This window comes from Lepisma saccharinum, chromosome 10 (assembly GCF_977018435.1).
Source record: "Lepisma saccharinum chromosome 10, izLepSacc3.1, whole genome shotgun sequence".
In the NCBI taxonomy this organism is placed as follows: Eukaryota; Metazoa; Arthropoda; class Insecta; order Zygentoma; family Lepismatidae; genus Lepisma; species Lepisma saccharinum.
The window spans coordinates 77,436,602-77,461,862 of NC_139238.1; the positions used below are offsets into that span (position 1 = coordinate 77,436,602).

The window sequence follows — 25,261 nt, forward strand, 5'->3', positions numbered from 1 at the left end:
GTTACCAGTACCACCTTTCACTAATACTGATCGAAAGAATTAAAAGTTGTATTGTAATTATGCAACATCAGTATCTTAAGGTTCTGCTTTAAAATATTAAAAGAATGTATCATGAAATTCATTTACACAATACTAGTGGAAATAAATAAAAATTTTGATAATGATAAGATAATAAACTCCATGAAAGTGTTGTATCATGCTTTCGTGACCAGTGCAAGATCTTAACTCTGGAAAAGTTTCTACCAGTATGAATTAAATTTGAACCTACTTTCAGATACTGCTATATCAGTAATAGTTCAGTCCAAGTTAAAACTTCATCATGCAGTACAAATCCTCTTTATCTAACTATCGAAGGTATCGTAATGAATCTAAATGTAGACTTTTTTACTAGTAGTTCCTAGTCATCATCTTTTTGCATCTTATCTCTATTGTAATTGAACTATTGGTTTCACTTTTATGCTTGTGTAATTGTAGGACACAGCACTGGAACTGGAGAAGCTGCAGCTTGTTCTCTCGGAGAAGAAGAAAGAGTTCGATAAAACGTTGAACGAAGTGATTGGCCTGGAGCAAGAGTTGGAGAAGACAGCGGAAATGTTTCGGATGCATCACGTGGAAAGACAGAACCTGCTCCAGAGATGGGAGGCGGCAGTACGGATGCTGCAGACAAGAGACAACGACATTCATCGTGTTCTCAAGGTAAGGGCCTGCAGTCATTGCAGCGAACATTTCAGGATGGATGTGTTTTTGGTAATAGCATCGATTGTTCACCATTGACAATGTTAAGGTAATGTTTCTTACTGTGTTATTGGGCTGACTTACTTATCAGAACCTTTAGCGTGATTGGGAAGTATTTGTTCAGGGAACGGACCAATGTCCAATTTTTTCCAATGTAAAATTGACTGATTCAGCTATTCTCACAATTTGTCACAAAATTTATGATCACTGATCCTTTATTTAATATGTGTAACCAGATTTTGCTTGGAAAATGGAACTAGTTTACAAAACCAGAGTACATGAATTATTCCTTCATATTCATTACAAGGTGGCCCCCATGGCAGAGTGGTTAGCACATCGTGCTATGAAGCTAGGGATCCCGGGTTCGAATCCTGGCCTGGTCATGGATGTTTGTGAGTGTCCATTTATCAATATCATCATATCATTCCGTAGTTGTCAGTTGACGCGCACAGACATGTTTCGAAGACGCTCCTGGATGACCCACTTTCATCATGGGGATAAGTGTGGAATCCTACAGAGCCCACATAGGACTTTTCAATGGTTCTAAATGGAAGAGAATCACAGGAAAGGGGCTGGGAAAGGGCAAAGGCTTGGCCAAAGTGTTTTGTGTCTCGGAGTTCTCTGCATGCTGCTAATCATTGGAGGAATAGAGCAAAACCCGGGTCCAGACTCCGAGAAGATGACCATCGAGAATATTTACAAGTTACTGAAGGAAGGTCACGACCAGTTATCGTCCCAAGTGAACGAGATAAATAAGAACGTGCTGTGTTTCCGGGAAGAACTGTCATCTCTCAAGAAAGATGTGAAGACCATTAAGCAAGAAATGGACTTCTTAAAAGAAGAGAATGCCCGATTAAATGAGCAAGTATCCTACCTAGAGTCCCAATTAAATGAAACAACCTCGTTTTTTACAACGTCCAGGAAGAAGACCGGGAAATGTAAAATGGGACAGAGGAAATACTACGCCAGGCCATAGAAAAGAATACAGGCATTGCGCTAGGAGGAGATTCCTTCGAGAGGGTCCATCGCTTTGGCTCAAGAAAGAGTTTCTCTCGTTCAAAGACAGGACGAAAATACTGATGAAGGCCAAAAGTTTCAAACAGTGGGGTGTAGCGGTTTCGGAGCATTACTCTGATCATGTGCGTCAGATTAGAAACGAGCTAAAACCTTATCTTTAAGAAGTCAGGAAGTGCGGTGACAATGTGTTCATTCGTTACGATCATCTTGTTGTTAACGGTGTGCGTTATTCCTTGCAACAGTGTGAAGAATATGCAAGATCATGTTCCGTGCAAAGAAATATGGCAACGCAGGAAATTCCTAGAAATACAGCTGTGAATGAGAATGTTAGTGTCGAACGTGAATCACAAGTGTCTACTGCTACCCCCACCCCATCCCACGTCACCCCCGACTATCGAACTCTGAGGATTCCAGGATGCAGCTGAGGAACTGAAACAAGTGAGTTTTGTGGAGTGGGAGATCGGGACCAAGGGAGGGGAGGTAAGAATCCATCGAGCAGTGACCTTACATTAGAAACTATCACTATATTTCATAGCAACGTTCAAGGGTTGATATCAAAAGCGTCAGAGATAGATATATTTTTCGAGGAAAAAAAAGAAAAAAAAACAATGAAATTAGTATTTTATGTTGCACTGTACACTGGCTACTAAAAGATGAAACAAAGTTGAATTAAATTGATAATTTATGTATTGCATCTAGTTACAGTAGGTCAAGTATAATAAGAGGCGGGTCTTTAATTTTCATTCAGAATAAACTTAAAAGTAACGTAGTTGAAATAAAGGAAGCTGTTGAGTTGTCTGTAGAACAAGACTTCGAATGCGCAGCGATTGAAATAGCTAATTGGAACTTATGCATAATATCAATATATAGAACGCCTAATAGAAATATGAATGTTTTCTTAAACAAGTTAACAATAGTACTAGATCTCGTAACAAAAAGTTCCAAAAGGAATATTGTTCATTGTGGAGATTTTAACATCGATGTATCTAAAGACACAGTGGAAAAAAATAACTTTCTGGATGTAATGAACTCTTTTGGTCTATTTCATACAATTACAACTCCAACTAGAATCACCAGCAAAACAAAAAGTACAATAGATAACATTTTCACCAATATAAACCTTGTTAAATATTCAGTAGAAACTTGCATAGGCTTTTCTGACCATGATTCTCAGCTTATTAAGGTAAACGTAATAGAAGACAAGCGAAAACATAAACCACGCGTAAAATTCAGATTTCTTAGACCCAGAAACAATGATAAAAATATTTCAAAATTCGGAAACTCCCTAAAATCAGAAAAATGGGATTTTATAAACAATATGGCTGTACACGTAAACGAGAAATTCAAAAAAATTCTTGATACTATAAGATACGATTTTAATAAATATTTTCCCAATAAAAAAGCATGAGTTCACAACAAAACCAATTGCCTATGAATAACCAAGGAAATTAAAAATCTCTAGCAAATTAAAACGATCATTGCATAAACAGTGTAAATATGCAAACAGCCCTACCCTTACAGATCATTACAAACAGTTCAACAAAAATTACAAGAAAACACTAAAACATTGCAAACACTCGTATATAGATAAAAAGTTGAATAGTGCAGAAACTAAAACTGCAGAACTCTGGAAAATAGTTAATCATATAACAGGTAAAAAGACGGATACGAATCAAGATATCATATTAGAATTAGGTAATGTAATAGAGACAGATCCACAAAAAATAGCTAATACTTTTAATAATTATTTTGTTAATGTAGCACTAAACCTGCAACGTAACATCAGCGTGACGGCACATACAGAGATAAGTTAAATAACGTGAAGAGATCCTTCACACATTCTTTATATATGACCCCTACTACAGATGAAGAGATTTCCAACATAATTCGCAATATGAAAAACAAAAAGTCAACAGGACTAGATTCAATGCCGATTAACGTGATCAAAGAGATTTGCACGTACATTAACGAGTCTTTGACTAAATTAATTAACAAGTGTATGAAAAATGACAGCTTTCCAGACTGTCTAAAAATATCAAAAGTAATACCCTTATATAAGAAAGGAAATAAAACAAAAATTGAAAACTACAGACCAATTTCCTTATTGCCAATTTTTCAAAAATTTTCGAAAAAATAATTTATAATAGGATAATAAAGTATGTAGAAGATAAGAAGATACTCATAAAGCAACAAAATGGGTTTGTGAAATCGAAAACAACAAAAAATGCCATTTTTGATGTAATTGATATTATTATTTCCACCATAAACAAAATGTATTCTGTTGTTGGAATTTTTTGTGGTTTATCAAAAGCGTTTGACTGTGTGAATCACATACTACTAGGGAAATTAAAATACTACGGAATCCGCGGTCTATCAAACAAATTAATGCAATCATATTTATCGAATGGATAACAGAGCGTTGCAATAAATAGCTTATCCAATAATGGGACACAAACAACATATTACTTACTCCGAATTGAAAGATGTGGTTATTGGAATCCCCTAAGGATCGATACTAGGACCCCTATTGTTTTTGTGGTTCATAAATGACCTTCCTGCAAACATTGAAACTGCCCAAGTTACTCTTTCCGCTGACAATACTACATCTTTAGTAGATTCTGTTAACGATGCAACTTTAATTCAAAAAATGGAAAAAGCTCTTACTGAACTAGAAAGCTGGTTTTCAGCAAACAAACTTTCTATGAGCAACGAAAAAACTAATATAATAAAATTTGGTGTATCTAGAGCCAAACACACTTACATTAAGCAAGATTGTATACTATATAATATTGTACTTTTACAGCACTAGTTCACTTAAAGTATTAATTTTATTTGTCATTGGATGATTTTACTATTATATTATGTTATACTATTATAAAAAATACTGCCCAATTGATGTATAGATATATATTATGTGTGATGTCAACATGTTGTATTTTGTAATGTACATGCACCAATGCCCCTCAGGGGTACTTTCGGTGTGAAAATTTCTCAATATACTTCGCAAATTAACCAAAAGTGGCACAAGAAGCGAAGTAAAATAAAGCAATCAATCAATCAATATTCATTACAACAACAAAACTGCAGAAGTTTGGACTAAGTTAAAGTCTGTTGATAGATTACATACACACAGATATGTTTATATTGGTAGATGTTGACAATGTACCAATTTATATACAAGTAACGACATATCCAAGCAACATTTTTGATATGAGGCACATCCAGAAAGTAGTATCTGTTTGGTATAAAAAAGAATGAAACATTTAGTTTTGAGCTCTTTTTCTACATAGGCGCCAATGACATTGTGGAATGGTGATAAAATCCAGCCCTCCATGGCTTTTGATGTGGCAAGCCTCAGTACATATAAAGTCTCTACTTTTATTTCAAATCATTATCTTCAGTGTAGATGTAATGTAATATGACCTATGACCAATTGCTTGTGGTGGCACTGGTGGCACAGGAGAGGAAGGGGGACACCCCCAATCCACGAGTCTGTCCTCCCATACCGCTCCCCAGTAAAAAAGAAAAGCTAGGTAAAAAAAAAAAAATTATGGTAGCTGAGGGTATATCAAATATGCCACCCCATTCCTTTTTTTTGGTGCCATCACAGAAATACAGTTTGGACAGCCCTGAGAAGAATGATCTATGATTATCAACATAAGCATTGTTACCTATGAGTCATCTGTGGGTGCATAAGTATGATTATATATTACAGATTTTGAAAAATTCCATGGGGCGAGGGAGGGCAGGGGGATTCCAGTAACTACTCTCGATGCATTTGGATTACATCTAAATTGCATACAGTATATGTAGTTTCCCCGAAGGGCCAAAAATTAGCAATAGGAGGATGCAGCAACCAGAGGCTGGACCCCCTCATCCCCATTCAAATACCATCCTGAGTATGATAGATTAGAATGTTACTCGTACATTCCTAGTGTTGTTGGAGTTGGAGGGGTGGGGGATGTCACACCTGCTAATGATACCAGTGATCACCAAGGACCAAGGAGTGTGTCCCTGATGACGTGGTAATGTCGTTGCCTTGTAATCAAGGGGTCCCAGGTTTGATATCCGATGGAGGCACATGGCACAGTGGTTTGGATCCCACTTTAAACTGTTGATCTGGTCCCGATTAGCCTTTCTGTGCATAAAGTTGACTTAAAACAACAATTCAATCAATTCAAACAGTCAGCCATGTTGCTTCCTGTTGTACGTTTTTCCTCAAACAGGAAGTTCAACGGTGCAGAAAACTCTTCAATCTGTTCATAAAATGTGTCACTATTATATCCTAGAATCAAAAACACAAAATTTCTCCAATTTCATGTCTCTGTCGGCAAAACTGTTGGTTACAATGTTGTTCAAATGATCGATTCAGTTTCATATCACACCTTCACTCATCCCCATTGTCGCAATTAGACAATAGTGGCAGAAAAGCCATGCTAAATAATAGGGGTGTGCAAGACAATATTTTTGATTGGGACAGGAAATTTTTTAAATCCAAACTTTAGGGATTGGAAAAATGAGCAATTTCCATACTAAGTCAGGAAATTTTCATTACGGGAAATGTTCGAAATTTCATGATCCTCTGGAAATCTCGAATTCTACACGACATTTTCATCTCAAGTGATTGTTTTTTCATTTCTGGAATAAAAACTAACAATTTTCGAGAAGTTCCGGACACTTACAATGCAGAAAACATTGAGATTTAACAACTTTTAAAAATGACTATTTTGAATTTTCCGACTATCAGGATCCCAAAAAATCAGGAAGTCATTTCCCAAAGTTGGGATCGGGACGGAAATTTTTTTCACCGATCCCAGTACTGACTTTTCAGGATCCTGCACACCCATACTAAATTCTAAAAATCAAATCAAATCTACCAAGGAGTTAAAGGCTCTTCAAGCACTGTGACACCCTGGATCTATGATTATTGCTCTATTTGTCAACACCCCCATATTTTATTGTCCCAATATAGTCCTTAGTACACACGTAGAATGTATTGAAGTATGAAATCAGTTCAAAGTGCATTAACAAATAACTTTTGTTTATTTCGCAGGACATAGCAGCGCTTAAGAAGCTTTACAGGCAAAAGCAAGAGGAGTTGGATGATCAGAAACGATTTTATCAGAATGAAGTTAATAACAATTTAGAAGTTCAGAGGAAAATTGATGCAAATGATAGATTGGTGGCCAAACTTCGTGGTGAATACCAGATTGCTGTTCAGGAGTTGGAACAGTTGAAGAGCAATGTAGGTATAATATTTATTATTGTTGTTGCTATAGATAGATTTGTGGTAACACGTTTGCGTAAGTATATCAGCTTGGGAAAAATTATTGGAAATTTTGTCAATGAAATGATATTATGGTATGTTATTATGAGCAGATTAAAATTATCTATAAAAATATCAGTCCAATCCCAAGAAAAACTATGAATCTAAAATATACATTGCTCATAAACAAAGTTACTGAAATGGTGTAGGAAAGATACCATTTGTTAGCTTGGTTGTCATTATGGTGTAAGATGGTATGTCCTTGAAATTGAAACTTGATTTAAACAAAGTAACTGTTTAGATAAGCGTTACTTAAACTGCGTGCTATCATTTCACTCTTATATTTGGTATGGTCAATAAATAACCGGATTGAATATTGTACGGATTAACCTTTTAATACTAGTCAGCATATCCCCTGCGTTGTTGAGTCAGGCATCCCACCTCTTCACCAGATTTTTGATGCCCCCGTCCCAGAAGTCCTGTGGCTGCCGTGAGCACTAATGGAAGACCACCTCCTGCAGTTGTGCATCCGAGGCAAAGTGTATTCCACCTAGGGTGCCTTTCAGTAGGCTAAACACATGAAAGCCACACAGGGATAGGTCAAGTCTGTAGGGGGGATGATCTAAGCATTCCCAACCCATTTGTGTGATCATGTCCATAGTGTGTCCAACAACGTGGGGACGTGCATTGTCTTGCAGTAGGATGACACCTCGTGACAAGAAGCTTGGCTTGCGTGTGATTGCAGGCCTCACCTCGTTTCGCAAGATGTCAGAGCACAGAGCAGTGTTCATTTTCTCACCCTGCTGAAGGAAGCGACTGAGAAGTGAACCACGATGGTCAAAGAAAAACACGAACATCACCTTGCTAACAAAGTCGACTTGACTTGTCTGCTTTTCTTGGGTATTTCCAGTCCTTGCTGTCGTATTTACTCTTTGGCGTATACCGGCTGAACAAGATCTCGTCCATTGCCACAGTGAGCTCCAGGAATCCTTCTCCCAGGAGATGCGTGAGACTCTTCCCCATCTGTGTAGCCTTTTGCTCCCAGGCTGCACACACCTGGTATTGAAGGTGTTCATGAACAATAGTGTATGCTGTACCATGACTAATGCCGAGTTCGGTTGCAATCTGGTTCAGACTAATCCCCCGACATTCCCGTATGAGGTCATCAACAGCAGAAATGGACTCATCCGTAATGCACATTTAGGGTGCCCACTACGTGCCGCATCAGACACTGTTGTGTGTCCTGCTCGAAACCGATCCACCCACTCATATACCTGTGTTCGGGACATGCACTCACCACCATACACAGCAGTCGTACACTCGTAAATGTTCCCTGGTGTGTTTTCCTCTGCCGTCAAAAACTGTATCACTGATCGCTGAGCCTCCTTTGTGACACCTGACACTGTGAACGCCATGACTCACCTCACTGAATGATTGGCTGGTCTTGGAGGCACAATGCACATACACAACCTTCCTTCCCTGCCAGTGCTGCCACCTAGCGATGCAGTCTGGAACTCGTCTCGCAGGCCTGGCCTACATATCCCGTAAGATTCATCGCTCTGTCATTTTATTTAGCTTTTTCACGGCATTAATCCGGCTATTTATTAACCATACCAAATACATGCATCTGTGGCAAATAATACATAGGACAAGCCAAGAGGAACATCTGAACAAGAATTCATGAACATAAACCAGATATTAAGGAAATCAAACTAAAATCAGGTTTATCAAAATATTTACTTGAATACGAAAGCAGATTGAAAGAAACCACATTTGTTAAAAGTGCTAAACGACCAATTGAAATCAATGTAAGAGAGTCATTAGCCATCTTGAAAACATCAGAAAACTTAAATGAACATGCAGGACTTTCAGATAAAGGATGGCAATTATTATTGGAAAGATCTACCAACAAAAAATACAGTGTTTCTGTGTGGAATTCAGATAAACAAACGACCAACAGAAAGTCCAGCCATCTTTACTCCTTGTTCAGCCAGGCAGCCATGTTGATTCTTGTCCTAACTCCTGAAGAAGCTACATGATGTGCCGAAAGCTTCAACAGAACAAGTTAGTACATACCAAAACTGGATTTTTTTTAACTTCAGCTACTTAGTCAAAGTAACTGTTGTTGAATTCAGAGATTAAATGTTTCTCACAAAACCATGAAGTTATTTTTTTTTAAGAGCATGCAAAGGAGTGTGTGAAATTTGTTATCCATTAATTTTGTAACAAAATATACTAGATTAAAATGTTTCAGCTTAGTAAAAACTACATAGATAGATATTTGCACCAAACTACTTTTTTTGAAGTGAATAAACTTCTTTTTATTACTTGGATCTTTCATCACAATTTCACATGTGTTTTTTTTTTCAAGTGTTATATAAAGAATAAATAAATAAATACGCCTACATCAGCTGATATCAAGACAGTACCAGATATCCATAATGATAATGCTGTGACCTTGTAATGAAGAGGTCCCAGGATTGATCCCTGCTGGAAGCATGCAGAACCCACTTTAACTGTCGGTCCAGTCTTAAGTGGACCTGGAAGTAAAATGTCCCTACAAGAGTACCGTCGGTGTGGGTGACAGTACACTTGTATATTCTGAGGTCATGGAAAGTTAAAAGGAAAATGTTCATGACAGCGAGTGGATATTTGTGGTATGTGTGACGAATCATTGGATGAAGGTGCAAGTACAAAATTCTGTGCAGAACTATGAATAAAGCAGTACTTTGCATACACAAGCAAAGCCTATGCTTGAAGAGGAGATTTAGAATAGAGCCACTTTGCACATTGTGAACTGCATACAGAAATATGAGGTTTGGTGTTTGGGCTAAAGAATATCATGTTACGGCTGAGCCAAAAACACTTTAAACTGAAACCGATACCAATGTTTAAAAATTGCAAAAATTTAAAAGTTTTCAAGATAATGATTAATATTAATATGTAATTATTTGTATCAAGTTATCAGTTTTGTTCTAAAGTATTCAAAGATATACTGTATTAATTACAAATATTAATCACATTTTTTCGCACATTACTGGTGCACAATAAATGAAAACTTTGAATTTTACATAATTTATGGGATAATTTAGACTCATTAAAATTACGTGTTTCATTTGTGTGAACCCTGAGGAATACGGAAACTCCGGATAAATATTGGTCGGTATCACTGAATGAATTCCAACTATGATACCGATAGCTGTTATGCCTATATTAGCCAATTCTGATAGAGGATTGATTAATCTGTCCCATACCTAGTAGGGAATGTATGTACGTAGGACATTCTTGCCAAGAATGAGAAGAGATGATCTCATCAATAGTTCTGTTTTTCTTTTTCGTAGGTGGCCAGTTTGAAGTCCATCTTGTCGAATGTTGGCATGAAGCTTGACCATCAGAGATCTCGAAACAAGCAGATGGTGGAGGAATTAAAAAAGCTGAAAAATAAATGTGAAGAAATGATGAAAACTAATGCAGCGCTGAAAGTGAAGTTTGAAGAAATCGCTAATGTCACCCTAACAGCTGCAGAGAAAGCAAAGAGGATGGAGGAAATGGTGGAGGTAAGTTACCCCTCGTAAACACTTCTGCCAGGTGTCTTTTGGGGTACCAGCTAGGTTATGTCGGTATATACTTCCAAAGCTCTTTTCATCTCTGATGATGCAGTATGTTTGAAGCAAATACTGACTTAACTATGCTGGTGACCTGAGGAAGAATCTTTGAATCACATTCTAGGAAAGTTATATGTAATTCATGATTTTTTCCAGGTTGTTATTAGTGAAGTGGTTAATGTAGTTGCCTTGTAATCAATGGGTGGTTTGGATACAACTAACTGTGAATAAAGTGCACCAAAAAAAAATTTAACGTGTCTCTTATTTGTGTGTGGGGGGCAAATAAGGCTTAAGTTGTGCTGCTCGAAAATCAAAAATTATTTCAAAGCCTGTACATAATTTGTATTTACACAATTTTCTCGTTCATATAATGCCATTTGCCATTCATAGCAAATTGATTGCTTTTAATAATATATTCATCATACATGAAATTTGTTCATAAACAGATATGTATTTCAAAAAGTTAACATGGTCCACTTTAGTATTAGTACTGATCTATACACCATTTTTATTAATAAATTAAGAATTGACCTGGTCGATAGCCCGAGAAAATGTATTCATCATTCGTCACCAGGAAAGACCATCTTTATATCTGATTTGTGAAAATATAAAATATAGCAATCTCATTAGCCAAGTTGACTGGTTTCTTCAGGGTTAAATTCCAAAACAGAACGACATTGGAGACTGTGGCAATAAAAATATAAACATAAGTATCCATAGGAACGTTAGAATGGTTACAGTACTACATGAGTCAATCCATACCAAATGGTCCATCACTGGTTGGTTGACCATTTCTAAAAGAGAATCATTTTTTGTTGTTGTAACCACTATGCAAGAATAGTTCAAAACTTTGAATTTGATTTTCTTATAAAGGGGCAACCATTTTTGTTTTGTGGCGTCTGGCATATTTGGCCTTTGCAGACATTTACAATAAGTTTGATAACTCAGCTCGATAGAAAGCTGGGGTAAAAAACATTGTTTTTCAGTACATTTCAAGCTACATTTTATGATTGTACCTGTTTTTGCCACATCTAATGCAATTGGCTGAAAACTGCTATTTGCTTTTGATAAAAGAATCCAAGTTTAAGATTTCTTTTTGCAGGGAAGTAATGTAATATCAGAGATATATTTTTTTTAGAGGAAAGATACACATCCAAAGTTTTAGCAGAAAATATTTCAACTCTTGTTACTGCTTTCCCCTTTTAGTTTTAGCTCTTCGATAATGTTCGTTTTTCATTTTTATCAAAGTATGGAAAAAGTTAAAAGGTGTGGTTCCTATGGAAGCGTGGCATGAGCCAAGCTTTAATTTAAAGACCTAATTTTGAATTTAAAGTTCTGAAGAATGCAGCATGTTATCTCCTGAATCATAACCACGTAGAGAAATAATTCTATATTTCGCGATCTGAGTCGCATTTTCAAGGTAGAAGGAAAAAAGATCGGCGTCACTTGGAGAAGAGGCACAGAATATTGACCGTAGCGTCTCTGTGATCAGTGTTGCCAGAAACAGTTGATAGATAACGAAAAGTACTTTAACCAGTGTTTACTGTAAGGTGGATGGGTAGTTTCGGGGAGGAGATGAAAGGGTTACTGGTTGGCTAGGTTGAGTCGGGGGGGGGGGGGGTATAGTGGCGTGCATGCCTGCTATATAGGCCCTTTTCCATAGCCTGCGGAAAGATGTGTCAGAGTGGGGAGGGGGCTAAAAGCTGGATGATGGCAACACGGAAGCAGTTATTGAAGGTGGTGGTATGGCTGTTGGTGTGGATGGCAACTGTGAAATCGGAGTTTTGGGTGGAAGAACGGTGATTATTGATCCTTAGATTCAAGGGGGTGGAGGTTTCGCCTAAGTAGAAGTTGCCGCAGATTTGGCAGATGAGGGTGTAAATTAGGTTGGATGAGTGGCAGGTGCCCTTAGGGTGAAGGGTGAATTCATGTGCCGCTGTGGGGATCATGAGGGTTGGGGAGGTTATGAGTATGGGGCAGGTCTTGCATCTGGCTTTGTTGCACCTATGAGCTGGGGGGAGTGGGTGGAGAGGGTAAAAGTGTTTCGGACCAAGATGTTTTGGAGGTGGGGGGGGGGGGGGGCGGTGGAAGACGACCCTTGGTTTATCCCGAAAGATGTCCCTGGTATCAGGATCACTGTGCAGGATGGGGAGAAGGGAGTGGAGGGTATGTCTGATTTTCGTAATGTGGGGGTGGTATTGGGTGATCAGAGCTGGAGGGTTGGTTTTGGGTTGTTTGGTGCGGTTGTGGAAGTTGGCTCTAGTGATTTGTTTGTTGATGAGGGTGGAGGGGTAGCCACGGTTGGTTAGGGTTTGGTGCAGGCGTAGGTTGTAGTTTTGGAGGGATGAGTTGAGGCGCTGGCCTCTGAGGGCAAGGGAAAATGGGATGGCTTTTTTGGTGTGGTAGGGGTGTGAGCTGGAGTAGTGGAGATACTGGAGGTGGTTGGTCGGTTTGATGTGTATGGAAGTTTCCAAGTGGTCTCCCGCAATGTGGATGTCCACATCTAGGAAGGTCACTTGGTCTTTGGAGTGGAACCAGGTGAATTTGAGGGTAGTGAAGTCGTTCAGTTGGTTTAGGAATGTAGTGAGGGAGGGTTCGCCATGTGTCCAGAGGAGGAAAATGTCATCTATGAATCTTAGCCAGAGGAGTGGTTTCAGTTGCTGGGAGTCAAGGAATTCCTGTTCCAGCCTGCCCATGAACAGGTTGGCATAAGATTGGGCCATGCGGGTACCCATAGCTGTGCACCTTTTCTGATCCTATTCCTGTGTTATATATATATATGTGTGTGTGTGTGTGTGTGTGTGCGTGTGCGCGTGCGTGTGCGCGTGCGTGTGCGTGTGCGTGTGCGTGTGCGTGTGCGCGCGCACGCGCGCGCTTGTAAAGCTGTATTTATAAATAAAAAAGGTATTGCTTCATATTGAGCTAAGTTGATATGTATTAACATATTCTTCCATAAGAAGCGACATTAATAATAATAAACATTTCTAACCTTATGTATAATGTACATGTGTACCATTGTCCGAAATTTAATTTAAATTACTTCACAGTGAAAGAAGTTTGAATACTATTGTATGAATAAAAGTGTTGTAACAAGAATCAAATTTATGTTTAGTTCTGTTTCAAACTCTTCAATATTTCAGAATGAGGAGAAGTGCATTGATATCCGTTCGGAAGACAGTTCAAGATTGTCAGAATTATTATTTCGCAAGAACTTCGAGCTGAAGATGCTAAAGAATGATGAAGTGCTGCTTACTTCAGAAATTAAAGGATGCAAATCTTCAAAACGCCGAATTAACCACAGTGCCAGTATGATTGAGAGAGAGAATAGAGCTCAGAAGGAATTGATGTATAATCTGGTAAGGCATGTGCGATGTTACTCAAGATGGTAAACATTAGATTTTTTTAGTGGCAGATTTATTCCCTTCAGAAATCTGAAAATTGAAATTTTATGAGTTTGTGTTTATTTTTCTATTTTAAATGAGGTCAATGTGATACAGTATGTCAGTATTGGAAATGAGTGACAGAATCGGTTTGAATTTAATTGCAGGGTGTCTACCAGTTAAGAATATCAAGAAATCAAGAAATATTCAAGAAATTAACGGGTAGGTCAAGAAAGTCAAGAAATTATGCTTATGGTCAAGAATTTTCGCTATTTTTTTACAGTATAGTGAACTTGCATTGTTATGAAATCTAAAATTGTATTGAGTTGTGGTTAGGATTTGTTCACTGTTTCTTAAGAATTGCATTTTTGCTTGTGTGAAGTTTTGTAAAAATATTAATTAAAGTAATGTGGCCATTCCCCACCTAGGATAAAGTCTGAAGAATTAATTTTTAGATGCACTAATAACAAGTCTAAATCTCTTGTTTAAGTACAGCTTCAGTTTTCATCTTAACCAGCCTTGTGGTAGGGTTTTTTTCATAACTTCACTCATCCTCATCTTCGGAATTAGTCAAAAGTGGAAGAAAAGTTATGATAAACAATAAAAATCAACTCTCAAGTGATTAACATCCTTAGGGCCAACACAAAAAATGAATTTCCCAGAAAATTTGACGCAATGCTTTTTCATAGGTGCATTATTTGTTTGTAATTTTTTTCTTCCAAAGTATTGAACTATTTTAAACATGACTTTATACGATTATAACACTGCTACATACAAGATTTTTTCATTCAATGTGGTTTATTGTGGTGAACATAGCAACATTCCGGATTAGTTTTATTTTTGTAAAATTTAAAATTTAACTTTTTTTGTTAAACTTTCATTTTTGGAAGTTGAAAATGTTTAAATTTTACTCCTGCTGAGAGCCCTGTGATCCTGACGGAATTTCAGGTATTCCGTAACGATAGAGGTTCACGTGGAGGCGGAGTTATGTTACTCGTAAACAACAAGTGGCCCTGCATCAGATGCCTGGACCTTGAAACATCATGCGAGTTAATATGGACTCAAGTAAATATAGGCTCAAATAAACTTTTAATCGGTTGTTTTTATAGAGCCCCTAAATCTGGCACTGCAACCTTGTCAACATTATTGGACTCTGTGCTAAATGCTATGGAGGAAACTGACATCATTCTTATGGGTGATTTTAACCTTCATATAAAATGGTCATCATCGAACTCTGGCCTCTGCACAGACAATGATGACAGGTGGTTTTTCGACCATTACATCAAGGCGATTGGACTTCAACAATTTGTAGATTTTCCCACAAGACGCACAGAAACTCTCGACCTGTTGCTGTCCTCGCACACAAAGGTCAATGCCACTCCCGGTGAGCAATTCATCGCCTCGGACCACACCCCCGTGCATACCGAAATCCAAGTCCCTGGAAAAGCCCCCAGGCCCTCTCCCTCCTCCAGACCTGTCTACAACTGGAAAAGAGTCAACTGGGAGGAACTTTCCCTTTTCACCAGCCTCATTCCTTGGACAATGATGGATCCCCTCCCCGCGGAAGAAGCAGTGGATTTCCTCGTGGACTGTGTGCAGGCTGTAATTAAAGATCACGTGCCCCTAAGGAAAACAAGAACATCCCGATTCCCTGTGTGGTATACTGAAGAGACTAAGCTTACGCTGAAGAACAAAAAGAATGCGTGGATCCTGTGGAAACAAATTCCGAACGTTCATACACTGAACACTTTTACTTACTTAAGGAAGTATAGCAAAAAATCCTAAAACATTCTGGACGCTAATTAACTCACGCCGGCAACATGACCGTATTCCCCCTCAAGTCTCCTGGAACGGTAAGTCTGCTACAAAGGATGAGCGATCATCGCTTTTTAACTCGTACTTCCATAGTAACTTTACAAAGAACGCTGCTACCACACTACCGGAGAACGCTGCTACCACACTACCGGAAGTCAGGTCCATTATTCCTTACACACACTTTCAAATCTCAACTAACTGCAATGAAGTTCAAGAATTATTAAAATCTGTTTCAAGTTCCAAAGCTACCACTCCTAATGATATTCCTGCGATATTTCTGAAACATTTAGCCCATATCTTATCCAAACCAATAAGCACAATCTTTAATAAATGCTTTTCCGAAGGTGTGTTTCCTTGTACATGGAAGCAAGCAAATATAGTCCCTATCCTCAAACACGGAAACAAAACTCCTGTCACTTCCTATCGGCCGATTTCCTTACTTCCTGCACTTGCACTGCTAGCTGAAAAAATCATTTCTAATCGTATCCTTGCACATGTTTCTCCGTTTCTCTCTCCCACTCAACATGGTTTTCTCCCTCATGCTTCCTGTGACACAAACCTTGCTTGCTTGCTTACCAAAGCAGTTAACTGCCTGAATGCCAAGCAAGACATGGATGTCGTATACTTAGACTTTTCCAAAGCCTTTGACTCTATCTCTCACACGCAACTCATCCACTAATTATCGAATAGATTCAATATTCACGGAGTTCTTCTTAAACTACTTTCATCTTAACTTGCACAATAGAAGGCAAAAGGTTATCGTATCTGGTTGCTCTTCGTCGTGGCTCCCTGTAGTTTCCGGTGTGCCCCAAGGAAGTTCTCTGGGGCCCCTGTGTTTCTCTCTCTTCATGGATGACATTCACGAATATATTTCTTCCGAATGTTCAGTATTATTGTATGCTGATGACTGCAAATTATTCCGAAACATTACCTCACTTCAGGACACATGCTATATCCAAGACAATCTCAAACACATTGAACGCTGGTGTCAAGACTGGAATCTCAAATTAAATCCGGATAAATCTGTTGTCATGAGGTTTACCCTAAAATCCAATAACACAGTGCCATCCTACAAGTTATGCAACCAGGTTATTCCGTTCGTACGACAGCACAAGGATCGTGGTGTCATTTTTGATAGCAAACTGACTTTCAACCATCACATAGACTACATAACTTCGAAAGCGATGAAAACACTTGGACTAATTTACAGATTTACAGACGTAACACACATTTCTGCCCTCAAAACCTACTTTACAATGTGTGTTGTTCCTATTCTTGAATATGGCTCCTGTATTTGGTCAATGGCATGTGAAAGCAATTTAAAGAAAACAAACAAAGTAGTAAGTTTCTTCGCCAGAATAGTCAAACACAGATGCCCAGCCCTTGCAAACTTCTCCAAACAAGAAATTCTATCCACTCTACAAATTCATGACCTTTCTCTTCGCCGTCAACTCTCAGATTTAACCCTACTCTACAGAATCATTAATGGACAACTTTTCACCAGCGAACTCTTGCCACTTCTTAATATCAGAATCCCACGTCCCAACAGTAAATGCAACAACTTCTTTTACATTAAATCTTCAAGGCTATCTTTAGAACAAAGATCACTTCTCTACAGGCTACAAACCATTTACAACTCATTAAATGACGCTCCGGGCTTCCATTTTTCAAAGCAGACTTACAGAGCGGCGTGCATAAAGCAGCTGAAGAGTAAATAATATTATTTTTGCCCTAGTTGTTATTATTCTTGTTATATATGTATATGTGTGTGTATGTGTCCATCTTATTATTTTGTTTATTTCTTTTCCGGTTGATATCCTGATGTAAAATGGATTTTTCTGTATTCAGGACTTTTCAAATAAATAAATAAATAGAACTAACTTCATCCCTCAATGACAATTACTTCTCCTTGTATGTTTTTATTTCTCCTTTTGGCCTCCCCGATGGTGCAGTGGTATCATCGTCACCTTGTAATCAAGGGGTCCCAGGTTCGATACCCGGTGGAGGTACATAGTGGTTCGAATCTCACTTTAAACTTTAGGTCCAGTCCCAATTAGCCTTACTGTGCTTAAAGTGGACTTAAAACACCAACTCAATCAATCTTTGTCCTCTTTTTGTGCAGCAGTGTACATTTGAAAACATGTGCTTGAATGCCTCCTGTCCCGAGGCTAGCAAATATCAGAAGCCATGCTAAACGTTATTGTAAGGCCACCTGGCCGACCTCCATTGTGGAGTGGTTAACACATTGCACTTTTATCCCAAGCATCCCGGGCATGGTGTTCTTTGTGAGTGTTCCTTCAACATGTCATCACTCATCCTTATCATTGTGATTAGTCAAGAGTGGCAAAAAAGCCAAGTAAAATAAATTGAATCAATATAATAGTCTTAAAATGTGTAGTTCTTGCATATACGGCGCCTTGTGATTAAGGTGTTCCAGGTTCGATACCCAGTGGATGCATAGAGTAGGTTGGATCCCACTTTAAACTGTAGGTCCAGTACTGATTAGCCTTTCTGTGCATATAGTGGACTTAAAACTCAAACTCATGCATATAATGATATGTTTTCAGGATATACTTCCAGCTTTATCATATTGTGTTGTCTTTTTATTTGCATTATTTTACATTTAATATTTTCATTGTATCATTATTATTTCATTTTTTATTTCTGTGAGAAAGATTTGTTAAAAGAGCAGCCCAGGCAAAAAAACGTGCCCATAAAATAAAGACCATTCTGCTTTTTTATGCAGGAAGTGAAAATACAATCTTTAGAAGCACGAATGACTATGGTGGCTGGTGAACAAGCAAAGGATGAACAAGGTGAATTAGAACGAATGATTACGGACTTGGAGTCAACTCTTTCTAAGAAAACCTCCACCAGGAACATGTTAAGCCAACAAGTTAAAAAACTCCAGGTAAGTGTTACTAAGACATTTTCAGTTTCTGTAATGTTTACATGAACTTTCTATAATAATGCATGCATATGTTTCGTTATTTACAAAAAAACAAAGTTGAAACTTGAAAAAAAAAACACGTGAAATTGTGTCGAGACATTGAGTAATAAAAAAATTTAGTCAGTACAAAGAAAAAAATGTAATTAGTGCAATATGAATGTGAATACAGTGGATCCCCGATTTTACATTTCCCCACATTATACATTCAATCTTAACGGTTGCAACTTTTCCCGAATTTTGCATTATCCTATATATTATATGTTTTTCTAACTTGATCCCCTGAGAATAGTAAAATTGAGATTCCACTGTATGTGAACAATATGCAAGTATTTAAGTTAAAATAATGTCAGTTGATAATAAGTATTATTGATTGTTTTTACAAAAAAAAAAAAAATAGTGGGGTGTAAGGGGTGATTTTCCACGTAGTACACCCAACTGTCAAACTCACTTCCACATTAGTACACCCTGGACTGCGTTTTGCAGACGAACGAGGCTCTGGCGACTGGCACTCTGGCCAGTATAATTTTGTGTGTGTTGTCCTGTTTTTTGTCCTTGTGTGTGCTGAGTGCCCCTTTACAGCCTCAGCTTTTAACGAAAGTCAGAACATTTTAAGCTTTTAAGATTTTACTTATGCAACGTTAGAGTTGTTCTTTGTAAAGATAAGGGGCTGGACCCCGTATAACGTGACTGGTGCAAAATAACCTAAGTGCTGATGCACCCAAAATTTTAAAATCAAATAAAAAAAAAATTAGTGACGATGCTCATGATTAGATTGTATACCAATCTACATGTTATTTATAGAAATAGTGGATTGGGAAAATTATAATTATCAGCCTGTCACAATAGAATATTTCATTTTGTCGTGTGAGAAACTGAGCAATAGAACTAAAAAATGAAGTTTTATTATTATTATTATTATTATTAATGTAAAGTGGAGTCATGTATTTCAATTTTAATGATTTTTTGGAGAATCCAAATAAAGCCCTTCAAAGCGAGTAGATACATTTTAAAAATACAAATACAACATTTTGGGAGTTCCGTTCCCGTGGTACTCTCATGATGATTTAAGGCATTCCATCCACAATAAAATGTGATCATGAAAAATTTATCTGTATTTTTGCATGTGTCCTGGTAACTTAACTTTACTTGTTCTTGCAGGAAGACATACGCAGACTTCGTTTGGCATTGTTGAATGATGCTAGCGAAGAAAAGGATCTCCGTGACAAAGTCCACAACATATCCATAGTGTGCGAAGGTGGGGAGAAGGACTTGAAGCTAACAATAGATCGCAAGCAGGAGAAGCTTGTTGAAGAGAATCTACTGCGCTTACGTCTGACGCAAGCCAAGAAGACTATTGAGAAAGTTGGTGGAAAGCTGTATTCGCTTGAGAAGCAGAGATTGGAACTTGAAGCGGTAAAGTTGTTCTAAATGTGGTAATTGGTACATTTTTAAGTTGAGACCATTTTTTTTTTTGTGCTTGTACCGAGGTTGTTTCTGATCTATGGTGACGAAATTGCACACCTTTTGCAGCACCACCAAGCGGGAAGAGAACGAAGCTGCCAGTCGTGTGGGCACGTTGGACCGTTGACTGTGCGTGACAGGTGTGGTCAGTGCGTATCAAGAAGAATGCCGTCGAAAATCAGTGCATATTGGGAGGGTTACATATCTGCACTTTCCGACGTAAACTACAGTGATAGTGCCATTATAAAACTGTGCAAGGAGCGTGGATTCACTGTGTCCAAAAATGGCATATCACGGGTGTTGAAAGGGGCAGGTAAGACGAGGCGTGGGATGATTCCTATGGGGCAGAAACAGGCCAACCCCCGGCCTGCCACTAGCAGCACACCAGCTACAATTCGGGACGACCGGTCGCTGGTCATCAGGAAGAATCCAGCCACACAGAGAAGTATCGCGAACCGGCTACAAACGTCACTGAAGACAGTGCACACCATCATTCACCGCGATTTGGGTTTGGAAAAGCGACGCAAAGGGTATGTTCGTAAGCTCAAAACAAGGTGTCAAGTCACACATCTCGCTCAACCCGCCTCTTCCTCCAAAAAATTGCAGATGAAACTGGAATTCGTGCCATTCGTTTCACACACATTCCAGTGAAGTCGCCTGATGCCTCACCGATGGACTTTTGCACCTTCAGCCTACTGAAACGAGCCTTGTCTCACAGGAGACCCCGCACCATTGAAGGACTATGGAAAGCCTGTCAGGAGGAGTCATTGAGTCTGGGCATACTACACTTCGTGCCAGTCTCCTACAGTGGAAAATTTGCTGTCAGGCAATTGCCAAGATGCAGGGACACCAAACAGAGCACTCTTGATGGTGGCGACATGGTTTCTCTTAAAGTAGGTGCAGTTTGAAATCGTCACCATAGATCAGAAACAACCTATGTATTTATTATTAATTTCATATCATCTTGAAATATTCTTATCAATTTGTATTCTCCCAAGGGAGATACTGATATAAAATTCACAAAGACCATAAACCAATCTAGTATTAATCTATAAACCTTCCTTGAAGAACATTAATGGTTCATTACCTTCTTCGATGTGTATGTGTGCAAACAGGTGACTGTAATGGTTTTTGCTTTGAAAAAGAAACTGCAAGATAACAATAGTAGGCTGGTATTACAGTTGAACATTGACACAAGCTAGTGTGTGTATACCTTTTAATTTAGCACATACAGGACATGTATTATGTAGAAATTTAAGCAAAAAAGTTAAGCTTGATCAGGATTTGCACCTATGCCCCTGGCATATCGTGCCATTGTTAAGCAAGGCAACTCCAGACAAAAAAAAAAACCAAAAAAAAAAAAACAACAACAGTAGAAGCAAAAACGCAAGGATTGTTTGATACGAGGGTAGTTTGATTGAAAAGATTTGTGGCTGAAACTCTGCAAGGGCTGATTTGAAGAATCAAACTTATCAACCATGCATCAATTTTGATTGTGGTGCGGCCATCTCTGCTTCGTTTACTTTTTCATTACAAACTACCCTCATAAGCCCAATTTGTAGAGAAATGACATAGTATGCAAGGGACCTGGGTTCGAGTACTGGTCAAGCCTTTATATATTGCAAATCAGGTTCATAATGTAAACTATTAAGGTTGTTTAACTATGAGTTTGTTTTCAAATCCAATTTATGCACATAAGCAGGGCCCGGATTTTGATGACATTTCATATTTTAACTGGTGCAACATAGACATTGCTAACTAGTACAGAAATCCTGAACACCCTCCTCAGGTTGAAGAAATGTAATTTTTTTGGTCATATTTTTTACCATTTTTTATTTTTGGTCATTTAAATTTTTTGTCATTTGTAGGTAATTTTTTTAAAAAAATTGCATCATTTTTAGGTCATTTTTTAAAAACCTTTTGTGTCATTGCATGATGAAACATAAGAAATTCAACAATTTTTTTTTTGTCTGAATGTTATCTTGCGATGCTCTGTGTTGAACTACCAGCGCAACAAAGCCTGTCTGAAAATCGCAAAGTGCAACATTGTCGAGTTTCTTATTCACAGTCCGTACAACACAGCAAGATGAAGAAGCAATTGTTAAATTGTTTGTCTTGGAATATATATACTATTTTCAATAAGCAGATTGAGTTTTGTAGGAATTTTTAGGTCATTTTTCGAAGATTTTTAGGTCATCAAAATCCGGGTCCTGCTCATAAGTAATAGCGCAGTAGAACACTCTCCAGGAACCTCGACAAGGAGAATTGCCGCAGTAGTGTATGGAGAATTTTACATCGCAATTCACTCAACAAGTTCAGTGTCTCAGTGATACAGATTGTGTTCCTAGAGTGACATTTTGGCAGTGGATGCAACAACAGGTTGTACTCAACCCTTGTTTTGCAAGTGACATTTTATTTACAGATGAAGTGGGGTTCACACGCGATGGTATTTTTAATTTTCATAATTCTCATGTTTGGAGTGTAATAAACCCACATGCTGTTCATGAGGCACCACATCAGCAACGTTTCTCATCGAATGTGTGGTTAGGGGTACTAGGTGATCATCTCATTGGACCACACATTCTTCCAAGAAGACTCAATGGACCAAGGTACCTTCGGTTTTTGCGGCATGATCTTCCAGGATTGCTTGAGGATGTTCCCCTTGATCCACGTCAGAGTATGTGGTACATGCATGATGGAGCACCGGCACATTTTGCTGCTGCTAATATCTAACATGCAGATATAATCAAAGATGGATAGGTCGAGGGGGGCTTGTACCGTGGCCTCCAAGGTCACCGGATCTAAATCTTTCAGATTTTTTTTGTCTGGGGTCACCTCAAAAGCGTAGTGTACAACACTCCCATTGACATGGCTGAAGAACTGGAAAAGAGAATTGTACATGCTTGTGACCAATTCCGAAATGATCCAGGGGTGTTCGAAATAATTCGAAACTCAATGCAGAATCACATACAGTATTGCATCCAGATGGTAGCATGACACTTTGAACACCACCTTTAACGAGTATGAGTGTACAGTAATTGTAACGTTGAACATACGTACTATTAAAGTAGTGCTGTATTCCTTGTTAAAGTAAGTAGAATGTTCAATAAAGGCAATGAGATCTCTTGATTTTTGATACTGTATTATTGGTATTTTATCAACTGGGATGACGTCTACAAACAATGAAGTCTGTGGTAGCTTGTAATCACACATTCACGATTATCTCGAAAACGGCTCTTTTGCAGACCCATGTTTACTGAGAGACTTTTTTGCTTCTATTATTGTGTACTTTTACCTGTGGCAGTTTGTGCTATTACTTTTGAGACACCCTGTATATTACAGTTGGATCCGAACCACTATGTGCCTCCACCAGGTAGGTATCGAGCCTGGCACCCCTTGATTACAAGGTGACAAAAGTTGCCATTACGCCATTGGGAGGTCAAAATGTGGTACTGTTATTGGAATATTGTAAATAGTTATACATACTTTCATGTCATTACTTTTATTTGTTTTCTCTTCTGTTTTTTACTGTTACATAAATAGTTCACTCTGTGAAGAATAACAATTTATTAATTGGAAATTTAGTTTGGGAAGGGGGTAATTGTAGGTAATAAGGTACATTTTTATCTTGGGTATTTTCATATTTTTTGGTCAGAAAAATTCTAGTCCTAGTAATTAATATTTTAGCATATAATTCTGATTTTCTGTTTTATTTTATTTGTATATGTCGCAGGCAATGAAGGAGCGCAGTGTTGAAATAGAGTCTCACAAAGAAATATTTGAAACTCAGAAGAGGGTTCTTTGTGAACAGAGAGCTCAGGTGAAAGCTGATATACAGGGACGAGAGTCAAGAATAGAGAAGCTCAAGAATAGGTCAGTGCAGTTTGATAACCTATATTTCCATATTTAATGAAGTGCGAGTGTGTGTGTGTGTGTGTGTGCATGCAGTGATAATGTGTTGACTGTGTGGAAATTACTGAAATTGAAGTTTCTTAAATGCATAAAAGAATCTTGGAATATATTAAATATTAACATCAAAATGATTTCAGTAAATCATTTGCAAGTACATCTGAATCACTGCATTATGTACGAGGGGCATTGGAATATGCTTCCAGGCATGTCTAAAACAAATGGATGGAAAATATGAGGGCTAGTCAAACAAAAGTGAGAATGCATTTTTTTATATCACACACTGAACATGCAGCGGTGAAACAAATTTGCTTGAGAAGAATGTGTCTTGTGGAATCGGCAGATAAAATTGCAAGCGCGTATGTGAATGCATCTGGCAACACTGCGCAAACAAAACACGAATGGTCAGAAGTCGCATACGGAAAATGGAGTCTGTTCGTGAAGAGCAGTACGCAGCTTTGAAATTTTGCATCCGTCTGCAGAAATCCGCCACGGAAGCATACGAAATGTTGAAGCAGACATACGGCGAAGATGTCCTTCCACAAACAACTGCATTTTGGTGGTTCAAACTGTTCAAGGAGAGCCGTGTTTCGACCACAAAGCAGGGTGCTCCAGCCACCGCAGTGAACGAGATCATGGTTAATACAGCTGCCGTCATTGTTCTGGAAAATCGCTGAATAACAATAGATGAACTGGTGGACGTGTTACACATTTCCCATGGTAGTGTGTTCACCATTCTGCACGATCGCTTGCACATGAGACGCGTCTGTGCAAGATGGGTGCCAAGATTGCTAACGCCTGAACAAAAGCAGGTGAGAGTGGATGTATGTCGGGAGCTTCAGCGCCTGGTAGCGGAGCATGGCAAGGCCTACCTGAATTCCATCATAACTGGTGACGAGAGTTAGCTTCACCACTACGATCCCGAAAGCAAACAGGCGAGCACAGTCTGGAAATCACCCAGTTCTCCGATGCCAAAGAAAGCCAAAGCTGTTTTGTCGGCGAATAAGGTAATGGTGATTTCCTTCTTGGTCTACTGTGGAAAGGTCTACCAACATGAAGTGCCCCCGCATACCACTGTTACTGGGCAGTATTACGTGACAGTTTTGAAAACCATGGCTGAACA

The 25,261-nt window shown here is 38.4% G+C and overlaps 1 protein-coding gene across 2 annotated transcripts in view; it reads left to right on the top strand.

The window, feature by feature from the left end:
- LOC145993957 (coiled-coil domain-containing protein 39-like) overlaps positions 1-25,261 on the top strand; it is a 72,229-nt gene that overhangs the window by 25,595 nt on the left and 21,373 nt on the right. For both annotated transcript variants that reach the window (XM_083129952.1, XM_083129951.1), the window contains exons 6-12: positions 475-696; positions 6,806-6,997; positions 10,360-10,575; positions 13,764-13,979; positions 18,565-18,729; positions 19,927-20,181; positions 23,963-24,102. In XM_083129952.1, coding sequence (XP_082986078.1) covers positions 475-696; positions 6,806-6,997; positions 10,360-10,575; positions 13,764-13,979; positions 18,565-18,729; positions 19,927-20,181; positions 23,963-24,102 — 1,406 coding nt within the window. The remainder of the gene's footprint in view (positions 1-474; positions 697-6,805; positions 6,998-10,359; positions 10,576-13,763; positions 13,980-18,564; positions 18,730-19,926; positions 20,182-23,962; positions 24,103-25,261) is intronic.